Source organism: Crocuta crocuta, unplaced genomic scaffold, assembly GCF_008692635.1.
Source record: "Crocuta crocuta isolate KB4526 unplaced genomic scaffold, BGI_CrCroc_1.0 scaffold130, whole genome shotgun sequence".
Taxonomy (NCBI): domain Eukaryota; kingdom Metazoa; phylum Chordata; class Mammalia; order Carnivora; family Hyaenidae; genus Crocuta; species Crocuta crocuta.
Genome location: NW_027527920.1, coordinates 1,095,533 through 1,107,617, shown reverse-complemented (window position 1 = coordinate 1,107,617; position 12,085 = coordinate 1,095,533). Strand labels below are relative to the sequence as shown.

The 12,085-nt window shown below is 53.5% G+C and overlaps 1 protein-coding gene across 9 annotated transcripts in view; it reads left to right on the top strand.

Moving 5' to 3' along the window:
• PML (PML nuclear body scaffold) overlaps nt 1-12,085 on the top strand; it is a 38,709-nt gene that overhangs the window by 17,117 nt on the left and 9,507 nt on the right. For 3 of the 9 annotated variants that reach the window (XM_077745902.1, XM_077745919.1, XM_077745967.1), the window contains exons 3-7: nt 1,339-1,919; nt 3,445-3,515; nt 7,780-7,917; nt 8,317-8,575; nt 9,574-9,626. In XM_077745902.1, the coding sequence (XP_077602028.1) occupies nt 1,339-1,919; nt 3,445-3,515; nt 7,780-7,917; nt 8,317-8,575; nt 9,574-9,626 (1,102 nt within the window). Of the gene's footprint in view, nt 1-1,338; nt 1,920-3,444; nt 3,516-7,779; nt 7,918-8,316; nt 8,576-9,182; nt 9,254-9,573; nt 9,627-10,240; nt 10,461-12,085 lie in introns of those variants that run through there. The other 6 variants (XM_077745943.1, XM_077745957.1, XM_077745935.1 and 3 more) reach the window with 5 other exon arrangements.

Here is a 12,085-nt window from a genome sequence, read left to right as displayed (position 1 = left end):
AATACATTAGATCTACAATTATTAGACCTAGAGAAATGTCCTGAACAAAAGTTAGAGGAGGAAGTTACAAAGGCATTACTCATGATCTTTTATAGCATGATGTCTCTCTCTTTTTTTTTTTGTTTTATTTATTTCTAGGAGAGAGAGAGAGAGAGAGACAGCGTGAACAGGGGAGGGTCAGAGAGAGGGAGTCACAGACTGAAACAGGCTCCAGGCTCTGAGCTGGCAGTCAGCACAGAGCCCGACACGGGGCCTGAACCCACGAACTGCGAGATCATGACCTAAGCGAAAGTCGGATGCTTAACTGACTAAGCCACCCAGGCGCCCCATGATCTCTCTTTTTTAAAGAACAAACATCAGCCCACCAAAATTGTTGTAGATACTTGAGCCAATTATTTAACTTCTGATTGTCTCCCTTTCTTCATCTGTGAAATGAAAATAGCAATAATTCTCCCCTCAGAAACTCTAGAGAGGATTACATGGGATGAAAGGTAGAGGCACCGGGTGGCTCAGTCAGTGAAGCCTCAGACTCTAGATTTCTATTCAAGTCATGATCTCAGTTCATGAGTTCAGGCCCCTGATGGGCTCTGCACAGATAGCGTGGAGCCTGCTTAGGATTCTCTCGTCCTCCCTCTCTGACCCCTCCCCCAAGATGTCTACCTCAAAATAAATAAACTAATACTTTTTTTAAAGTTTATGTGTTTTTGAGAGAGCGAGCAAGCGTGCGTGCACGAGTGGGGGAGGGGCAGAGAAAGAGCGGTGACAGAATCCTCAAGCAGGCTCCGCGCCGTCAGTGCAGAGCCCGATTGTGGGCCCCATCTCACCAACCCCAAGATGATGACCTGAGGTGAAGTCAAGAGTCGGAGGCTCAATCTACTGAGCCATCCATGCACCCTGCACCCTGTAAACCTTAAAAAGAAAGAGGATGAAACGTATCAAGTCCTTAAAATCCTGTAGGCAGTCTGGATATTTGTGTGGAGTGGTTTGAGCAGACAGTTGCAGAAGGATGCACCCAAATGCTCACCGTTGCCTTGGAAGCGGGGAAGGGAACTTCAGAAGTGGTGTGAAGAGATGATCTGTGTGCCTGTGCATTATTTTTTGTGTATCTGTGCCTTGTTTCACGAATGGAAGCTAGCTTTTGTTAGTTAAGTAACTTTTTTACGTTCTAATGTTTAGTTGGTAGTTTGGAGACTGTCACCAAAACCACACACTGAATGGGGAAAAGCACGAACTTAGACTCAAACTGTTGTAATCTTTGAAGAGGAGTTTAATAACGACAAATGTACAGGGGTTAAAAGCAGGAGAGCCCTAATTAAGGCCGGCCTCATGTGTCTGCAGCATCTACTGCCGAGGCTGCTCCAAGCCGCTGTGCTGCTCGTGCGCGCTCCTGGACAGCGGCCACAGCGAGCTCAAGTGCGACATCAGCGCGGAGATCCAGCAGCGGCAGGAGGAGCTGGACGCCATGGCGCAGGCGCTGCAGGAGCAGGACAGCGCCTTCAGCGTGGCGCACGCGCAGATGCATGCGGCTGTCAGCCAGCTGGGCCGCATGCGCGCGGACACCGAGGAGCTGATCCACGCGCGCGTGCGCCAGGTAGTAACGCACGTGCTGGCCCAGGAGCAAACGCTCCTGGAGGGAGTGAACGCGCGGTACCAGCAAAGCTACGATGAGATCGCTGGCCAGCTGGGCCACCTGGAGGCGGTGCTGCAGCGCATCCGCGTGGGAGGTACGCTGGTGCAGAGGATGAAGCGCTACGCCTCTGACCAGGAGGTGCTGGACATGCACGGCTTCCTGCGACAGGCGCTCAGCCACCTGCGCCAGGAGGAGCCCCAGAACCTGCAAGCCGCCGTGCGCCTCGACGGCTTCGACGAATTCAAAGTGCGCTTGGAGGGACTCGTCATCCGTATCACTCAGGCGACAGGTGAGCATCCGAGCCACCCTTGTGGCCGGCCCTGTTGACATTTAAGAGCCTCGGTCTTGCTGTCGCTCGCTGGGGGAGACCGGGCAGAAAAGATCATCCACATGTGACGGAAAAGGAAACTGTAGGTTTGGGTTTGGGTTTGTTTTAAAGGCTGGGATTTGCTCACATTGTAGATTCCAAGGCACGGGATAAGGAGGAGAGGAGGCTGACGTGGGTCTGCAGCCACCCCGGGGTTGGGGGTGGGGTCACGTTTTACTAATTTACAGGGCCTTGTGGATTAGCTATGCTCTTGTGACCTTCAGAGAAGTTACAAACTAGAAAGCTGAGAACCAGACACAGTATCATTTTAACCCCAGAGGGATAACCACTGCAAGCCTGTCTAGCAACAGAGAAATCAACAGGAACTTGAGGTTAGAGCAGGAGGGGGCTGAGAAAACACCGGGGAGTGGTCAGGTGTTTACCCAGAACTGTGCTGTGGCCCAGTGGAGGCGATACTTTGTCTCCAGCCTGGCCTGCCCTCTGGACTGGCTGCCTACTTTGTGGGCCCTGCCTGGTTTTAGGCCCTTGGGAAGTGGAGAGCAGACCAATTTCTGTCCTCAAGAGGTGTCCAGTCCAACTGGGACACAGGGTGGAAACAGGTCGCATAGCCGGAGAGTGAGGCGGTGCTTGGATCCGCAGTCCAGGTCCCGGGGTTGTAGCTGGTGTGTATCTGTGTGAGCTGGTGACGTCCTGGGGGCTTTCAGGAGACGCCAGGGGTGGGGGCGGGGGTGCCCCAAAGGGCCTCCAAGGTGAGAAAGCTTTAACAGCTCTTTGAGGAGATGTCTAGGCTCAGATCTGAGCTCTGCTGTGAGGATGCCCTTACTGGGAAAGAGGTGGATGGCAACAGAATCTGAAGGCATCGGGGCAAGTGCCAGTGATAGGGGCTCCCTCATTCACTCCTGCCCTTGGAGCTGATGGCTGTGGACTCAGAAAAGTATAATCCTAGAGTGGGCGTGGACTTGTGCCTTTACCTAGGCCGTGAATATTTCCGTATACAGGAAATGACCCCGCAGGGTTGAAACAGCTTGCTTTGGGTATCATAACTGTGTAGTGGCGGGGAGAGGGGCTCTTTTATTCTCAAGCGTGAGACATTTAGATTAGATGTAATGAAAATCAGGCCATGGGTCATAAGTATCATGAAGCTCTCACTGTGTGCAGGGAAGTGAGCGAGCAGTAACAACTTGAGGATTGTTCACACTTGCCTTGGTGGTGGCCAAGAGACCGACAGAGATGCACCTGGGGTTTGCACTCTCTAATGCCACCCTCCCTCGCTTCTGTCTGGGTGCATGCTCAGTGCAATCAGGGAGTTCTCCTTCCAAATGACAGTCCCTCCATAGAGCTGCCCCAGTGCTATGAGGGGCCCGGAAGAATGAGTCTCTAGGAAAAGCAGCAGGGACATTTCCTCTGTCACTGTCCCATCTCAGGCAAAGATGCCTCCCACCAGACATGTCCCTGACCTGCCTGTGACCTTTTCTGTGTTCTCCAGATGCAGCTCTACCCAGGAGAGCGAGCCCAGAGGCTACCAGCACTCCCAGGGACGCTCCTGACATTGACTCGGTGAGATGGGTTGAGGTCTGAAGGGGAGGTGGTATGGTTCCACAGTTCAGAGGGATTCAGAGTTCTCCTGTGTCGGGAAGGAAACCAAGTCTTGTTGTCCCTGTATCTGCAGGCACTAGGGGGGGAGAGTGCTTGAGAGGGACAGCAAGTGGCTGGACTGGAGCTTTCGGTGGGAGGGAGTGAGGGAAGCGCAAGTGAACTGGCCGGCTCTGGGATCCTAAATGCCAAAGAAGCACCTGATGGACTTGAGAGGGGTGAGGAGGTAAGGGAGGGGGTCACCAGTGCGTGGCCCTGACAGATGTGGTAGATGACCTCTCCCTTACCCTGTCCCCCATCCCAGATATGTGAGTGTTTTCCTGGAATCGACATGGAGGCTTTCCCCTCCTGTCTCCCCAACATGGTTCTTGGACAGGAGAATGGGGCCAGGAGGCAGACCTCAGTCCCAGCAGGTTGGGTTTCACTGATATGATTTCAGGACCAGCATACATGCAGGAATCATAACTTCTCAGGGTTGGGAGGTGCCCATACCCCCTCTAATGTTGGCAATCCTCCACAGCACCCTTGACCTGTGTCTGTCCACCCTCACACACCTCCCAAGGACAGGAATCTCACTCATGCCTGAGACAGCCACTCCCATCTCTGGACTGCCCATAGATTGCTTCCCTGGGTGAAAATGCAGCAGTACCCCTTTGGCTTGCCCTCTCAGGTGCTTGCATGCACGGCTCCTCTCTGGGATAAACTTCCTGAAATCCATTCTTGGACTAGGCATCTGGTCTCCTCCACATGCTGGTCATCCAGGTTTGTCTGTGTCTGCCTGTCAAGGACGTGGGCCCAGGATGGATCAGACGTCCATGGAAAGCAGGTCTTCTGGTAGTAGCGGTCAGGTGGTGAGCCCAGCTTTGCCATGCATGGCCGTTGGGATAGAGACATTGTTGTAGGTAGAGGCAATCTGGAGAGGCTTCCTGGAGGAGGCAGGATTTAGGATCTGACAGTTTTAGAGCTAGGAGAGCACATGGAGTCTAACCCCCTATTTTGCATAGGTTGAAGCTAAGGCCCAAAGAGAGGGTGACTTAACTCTGGGCCACGTGACACAGCAAGCTAGGGATAGGACTGGAAGCCAACTCTTAACTCCTTTGCATCTCCATATACGTAGCTTGAAAAGTAAAAAAAAAAAAAAAAAAAGACATTTTTATTTCGGGGGGGTGTTAAATAGTACAATCACATGGTCAGAAGTAAAAACATGAATGATAAATCTGTCAACTGTACTTCAGTTTTCTTAATCAATTGATTTGTCCACTTCCCATTTGTACATTTCACCATATATAAATTGTACCTGGATCCCCAGGTACAATTTTTTCAGGTCTCCAGGTGATGATAATCTCTAGCTAAGTTGAGAACCAATGCTTGGAGGTGGGGCGGACACCCCAATAACTCCTCTCCACACCCTGTTCCTCCTTTGAGCTCTCCATTACTCAGCATCACAGAGATTTTTTGTGCAAATTAAGACTGTATTTGTGCATATCTGATATTTTCACATAACACCCTACATATGGCAACTTACTGCCCGAATTCTGCACATTACAGTATCTGGTGCTTAAGAAAGAAAGTGACACATCATGTCTCCCTCCCGTCTGGTCCCTGTCCTTCCACTTCTTATGCCCATACACCTGTCTTTATTTCTTGCATATCCTTCTGGAATTTCTTTACGTGATTATAAGCAAATATGATGACAGGTAGTTCCTTTTTCCATTCTGTCTGTTTTTGCACGAAGGTAGCATACTACCCTCTCTTCCTAGTATCATGCCCCAGGCTTTTTCATCCAACAAAGTATTCTGGAATTCTTATACTTTCAGTAGGTAGGGAGCTCTCTGATGTCTTTCTGTGTCTGTATGGTGGCCTAGCGAATGGATGTAGCATGTTTTATTTTGCCAGTTCCCTGTTGATGCATCTTTAGGTTGTTTTGGTATTATAATGCTAGGATGAATACTGTCCCCCCAAAGAAACCCTATGAATAGTTGGGGAAAGTGCCATGGGGTCCACAGAGCTCAGCCATATTGCATGTGGTTAATGAACAGCGAGAGACCCTGTACTGTCTTGTATAATCCTAGGCATTTGCCTAGAGTTATAACACTTCAATGGAAAAACTAAAAAAATATAAAGCTATCAAACAACACATTGGGCATCCTGATTCTTTTTTTCTTTATGTATATATATATATATTTTTTTTTAATTTATTTCTGAGAGAAAGAGACAGCATGAGAAGGGGAGGGTCAGAGAGAGAGGGAGACACAGAATCTGAAACAGGCTTCAGGCTCCAAGCTAGCTGTCAGCACAGAGCCCGACGCGGGGCTCAAACCCATGAACCGTGAGATCATGATCTGAGCCGAAGTCGGCCGCCCAACCAACTGAGCCACCCAGGCACCCCTGACTATTTTTTTCTTTAGTGAGCCTTCATGTGTGCCTCCTGCTTCATTAACACGTGAGGGAGGGCGTCATGGGTAGGACAGAGGCAGAGAGAGGAACACAGGGACACTTTCGAGGAGTTCACAACCCACATGGAAGAGTCTTTCACATACCAGTGATTTGTAGATCCAGGCACGAAAGAGCCTTTTTAAACTTTTTTAAACTAAGTTTTTAATGATGGTAAAATACACGTACATTTCTTTCTTTTAACTATAATTTTTTTTTTTTATTGTGGGCAAATTCATCTAGGAAAACTCCCTGTACTAACCATTTCAGAGCATAGAGTTCAGGGACATTTAGCACACTCCCAACCCTGTACAGCCACCGCCGCCCTCTAGTTCCCAAATATTCCCATTAACCTGAAAGGAAACCTCATCCCCAGGACGCGGCCACTCCCCATCTGCCCCGCCCCCACCCCCACTCCAGCTTCCGGTCTGCTTTCTGTCTCTATGCGCTCAGCTCTTCCGGAGATTTCACACAAACGGAGCCACACAACATGTATCCCTCTGTGGCTGGCTTCTTTTCACTTTGTGTGACATGTTCAAAGTTCATCCGTGTTGCACGTCCAGAACTTCATACCTTTTTATAGCTGAGTAATATTCCACTGTACGGCTGTCAGATATTTGGGCTGTTTAGACATTTGGCTGGTGTCTCAGAGGCTGATGGGCCCATTTTGCTGTTGTGAATAGTGCTGCTGTAAACATTTGTGTGTAGGTTTCTGTTCAAACATCTGTTTTCAGTCCCTTGGGCCTATGCCTAGGAGTAGAGTTGTTGGATCATAGGGGAATTCTGTGTTTAACTTGTTGAAGAACTGCCCCAAGTCTATCATGGGGTGGGTTTCTGTACAGTTAGCGCTATGCCTGGCTCAGAGTAGCAATAAAAATGGATTTTACCATCATTCTCAGCAGTGGCGCATACGAAGTGCTGGGTGCTCTTCTGAGCATTTTACTGGTGGTAACACATTTCATCCGCGGTGTCCTGTGAGACAGAGATTAATATTATTCCCATTTTACAGAGGGGGACTGAGGCCTGGGGAGTTTTGAGGGATTTGGACAAAGTGTGTAATTCCTGTTCTGACCCAGGGGAAGTTAAGGCCCAGTGAGGGTCGCAGGGAGGTTCCTTGGAAGGGTTTCAGCTCAGTGGTGGAAGGGGGTCTCCGCTGTTACAACCGTGCAGCTGTAGAACCATTGCTTCCATCAGGAGTGTGCACTTTGTTCCTGGAGCTAGCTGTGGCACAAGCCTTAAGGCCTGGTTGGGCCCGTGTGACCTCAGAAGTCACCTTATGGCTCTGTCAGGATGCCCAGGAATGGAAGGGCCCCTGGATGCCAGCACCTCAGGGTCAAAAGGAGGTGAAGTCAAAAAAAAAAAAAAATTAATAAATTAAAAAAAAAAGGGGTGCCTGGGTGGCTTAGTTGGTTAAGCGTCCGACTTTCGCTTAGGTCATGATCTCACGGTTCGTGGGTTCGGGCCCCGCGTCAGGCTCTGTGCTGACTGCCAGCTCGGAGCCTGGAGCCTGTTTCAGTCTGTGACTCCCTCTCTCTCTGACCCTCCCCTGCTCACGCTGTCTCTCTCTCTCTCTCCTAGAAATAAAAAAAAATAAAAAATAAAAATAAAAAGGAGGTGAAGTCACGGAGGGTATGAGGAGGACTCCTGGCCCCCAGTAGGCTCTGGGCTTTCGACCGGACAGCCTGCCCCTGTGGCTGGCTGAGGCCCTGGGGATCAGGCTGACCGCAGGCCCAGGGTCTCAGCCCTGGGCCTGCCACCTGCTCATTTCTGTTTCTCTCACTTCTGGACGTTGCAGCCAGAGGAGATGCCGAGGGTGCAGGCACAGGCCCCAGGCCCGGCTGAGACCCAAATGGGGGCTGTGGTGCAGTCGGTGCCCGGGGTACACCCAGTGCCCGTACATGCCTACTCTATCAAAGACCCCTCGTGCAGAGAGGTAAGGTTCTCCCCGCCCTGCCCTCTGCACCTGGAGGCCCAGATCCCAGCAGGCAGTCAGGGTGGGTGTGGGAGGAGAATCCCGGCCTTAATCAGCTCCTACTCTGTTCCCCCATTGCTTCCTGGCTGCCCCGCCAGGAAGCCCCCCTGTAAGTATGAGCCATTCCAGAGCAGGCAGAGGCCAGTGGGGGCAGTGGTCAGCAGACAGCCAGTGTACGTGGCAGCCCAGGGGGCTTCCCATGAAGAGAGAGAGACATGATCTGCATGGTAGAGAGCAGAGGGAACAGTAGCAGCAAAGGGGGAGGGCCACAGGCCCCTGCCACCCAGGTCCGTGTCTCTGCCCGCCACCCCAGCACCCCTGAAGGCTGCTCACCTGGCCTTGTGACTCCCCACCGCATAGGACATCTGCAACCCAGTCACTTCCCAGAAGAGGAAGTCCTGCCAGACTGAGTGCCCCAGGAAGGTCATCAAGATGGAGTCTGAGGAGGAGAAGGAGATACGGGTGGCCCAGAGCTCCCCTGAGCAACCCAGGCCCAGCACCTCCAAGGCAGTGTCGCCACCCCACCTGGACGGGCCCTCCAGCCCTCAAAGCCCCATCAGCGGGAAGGAGGTCTTCCTGCCCAACAGCAACCATGCGACCAACGAGCCTGGGGAGGCAGGTAAGCAAGTGGGCGGGCAGCAGGGGCTGAGGCCTCCGTGCTGTCCTCCAGGGGCTGGGGGGGGGGGAGGCCTCTCCTCCATCCTCAACCCCCCCAGAGACCCCAAAGCCAGTGGCATCCCCTATGTGTCCTGCTCTCGGCTGCCCCCAAATGGGGCAGGGAAAGCCCATGGTTTGCCCGGGGGGTATGAATGGATACAGTTTACCGTGTGATTTGCTGGGATTCCAGTGTAGGGAGCGTAACGGGGTAAAGCCCCCCGTTCCAGAGCCCCTTCTCCAAACACAGCCATCCAGTGCCCAGCACTGTGCCTCTGCTCAAGGTCGGTCTCCCCAGGAAATGTCAGTTGGCGGGTGCCTGGCACATTCCCAGAGAGACGTTGGGTAAAGTCCACGCCCATCACTTCCCAAGCCTATCTGCAAAGGCCACGCCCATCACTTCCCAAGCCTGTCTGCAAAGGCCACCTGGCTATCCTAGATAGCTTTTATGGACATCACCAGACAGGGAGCTCTTGGGCATGAGTTGAGGCCAACTGATAGAATTCTGGAATGGTCAAAACAGTTCTTCTTAGATCTGCTTCACCCAGAGGCCCCCTTTGTTTTCGTTCTAGGTCTCAGACCGAGCCCCGATCCTGCTTGCACACTGAGCCCTGACCGACATTCCTTGCTCACAATGCTATTGGTAATCAAAAGGTTTTGATTAACCAAACATAAAGTAGCTTTTAATTCAAGCATCACAGCTCATGAGACAGAATTGGAACAAACCAATATGCAGGGCCAATCGCTGAATTAAGTACTCACATACAGGACACTGTGACAGTGATGGAAAGTCCCTTTGAATAAATAGATCCTTACCAGCCCACTTGGTGAATGTTCACATCCCCTGCTGCAGGGTACACATCACCCACCCCATCCACTGGCTCACAGGGATTCTCACAGAGAGCACCCCACTTAGCGGGTCTCCCGGCAGGGCCTGATTCTACCTCTTTTGCCCTGTTTCAGAGGAACGCGTCGTGGTAATCAGCAGCTCGGAAGACTCAGATGCTGAAAACTCGGTGAGTGGTCCAGAAGTTCTGCCCCGGACTCCTGCCTTCCCCCATTCTAGGTCCCAGGACACCCAGCCGCAGCAGGTGACTCTTAGACTTGCCCTGCGCCTGGGGAGTTTTCCAGCGAGGCAGTGAGTTCTGAGCTGTCCTAAGGACAGTCTCCAGATGCCAGCTGCGAGCCTGGACCAGCCCAGCCCTCCCTCCATGCCAGGGCAGGAGCCTTCAGTAACCATATGTACTCTTCTGAAATGCTGAGAGATTGCTCCCTTCCAGAGCCCTCTTTTCTGGACTAGCCAATGCCTTTGTCTGGAGCTTCCTTACGTGTTCTCTGGCATCTAAGTCCTCAATGAGGAGAGTGGGCAAGAACCTATTCCCCAGTTAATCGCAGCCAGTGAGGGTCAGTGCAGGGGCGTGAGGGCGTGGGCAGCACCAAACAGGGCCCCCGACAGGCAAGCTTTCACTCCATAAGAGAGAATTTTAAAAGCATCCCAGAGTGGAACGAGTATCTTCGTGGACTGCACCCTTCTGTCCCTGGAGGTTGGTTAACAGAGGCGGGGAACAGGGTTCTCTGGACAGAGGGTAAGGTCGGAATGGGTGCCCCTGAGGTCCCTTCCGGCCCTCAGGCTGAGGTTCTGTATTGGAAAGTGCGTGGAGCCCATGGAGACCGCTGCACCACACTCCTCGCCAGCCCACCCCCTGCCAAGAGCACCAGGAGCTTACCAGCCCTCCCGGGCCCCCCGCCTGCCCAGTGATGCATACCGCCCCCTGGCTTGGTCTCCCCAACATCCCGCCGAACAAGCTGCAGTCTCTGAGGGCGATTCTCACAGCCAGCCTGACAGTCACCGGGAGGACACTGCTGTTCACTGCCACCGCGGGACCAGCTTCCTGTCGCGTAGAGCACAGAGAATCCCCCGTCTTCACACCGCCATCCGCTTGCCCTTCAAAGTGTGTTTTAACCCCACATGGACACATCCTACCCCCGCAGTCCAGGCCACCACCCCTGCTGCCACAGGGCCTCCCAGCCACCCTACCGATCCCCAAGAGAGTCCCTACCACCTCCAGAGGGCCACCAGTCAATGCCGCAGGGCCCGGGGAGCAGCGCGCTCCCGCAGCCGCTCCCTCCGGGGCTCCCCCCACATAGCCCAGTTGCTCAACAACATCTTTGGCCTTCCTCTCTCTGTGCCTTCCCAGCTTGACACCTCTCTCAGGAAGGGTGGGGGGAGGCAGAGCGCCCCAGACTCTTAGGACAGGATCTCTCCCCGGGAATGCTGATACAGCCCCTGTGGAGAACCCCCTAGTCCAGGTCCCTCTGGAGGTGCCTCCAATTACATTCCCAACCCCCTGCCAGCCCGGCCCCCCTCCGACAGGCCTCTGAGAGCCCCAGCACCTCCCTCTTCTAGAGCTGGTGGCCACTGGCTCACTTGGCTCCTGCACCCCCCTACCCGGCCTGGCCCATTCGCTGAAGGCCCTGCGCACAGTAGGCACTCCATGCATCGTGGTCAAGGAGCGGACCAGGGAAGGAGCGGCTGCGTGGACCCAGCAGGGAGACGTAAGCCCTCTTCACCTGAAAGGGTATGGCTGAGTTTCAGGCTGCCCGCTCTTCACATCTCCTGGCCTCTTTGCCCCAAGATAGGAAGCTTTTGTCACCCTTTGCACCCCCACTGCCCCATCCCGCCACCCTGAGGCTTTCTGCTGGGCCTCTGTCAGGACCTAAGCCCACGAGGGCAGGGACTATGTCAATCCCAGGACCTAGCAGATACAGCTGCTCAATAAATATTTGTTGAAAGATTACCCTGGCAACCCCTTCTTCCATGACCATCGTTTTCCCTGCTGGACTCAGCCCTTCTCCACAGGCAGCTTTGTGTCCTCCCTGCACGGAAGCTTGGTTCTCCGGTGGGGTTACCGAGTCCCCTCTTCCCAACACCCTGTGAGCATCAGAGGTGGGTGGGCGGTGGGTCACGGTCTTCTGTGCCTCCTGGACTGTGTCCATCACACCATCTAGTCAGGTTCTTTGTGCCTTTCTTGAGTTGAATCCTACTTTCCCCAGATCAGTTCCCCCCTGCCTGCCTCCCTCCGCATAGGGGAGACCCCAGCATCTGCCTCCCGGGTGTCATCTCTTCACCTGGGTCCAGCCTTCTTTCTGGGTGACTTCAACATCCAGGTCCCTGGCCTCCCTGGGGTCTTCGCCCCACTCCACTGCAGCCGCCAGCCCCACGGCCACCCCCTGGGCCTCACCATACTGACAGTTGGCCCGCAGGGACTCGGGCCATAGCTTCCTGTCCCTTGAGCTCTCTGGTACTTCGAGGACCCCCACCCTCCCCATCCCAGCTCCTGTAGCTCCAGCTGCTCCTCCTCACCCTCCTCTCAAGTCTCTGTTACTTTCCACATTGTTCTGGCTACAGCCCCTCTTTTTGGTCTCAGCCGTGCCCATGGCCTCGGTTAGTGCCACAGGCTGTTGGTGCCCGGTG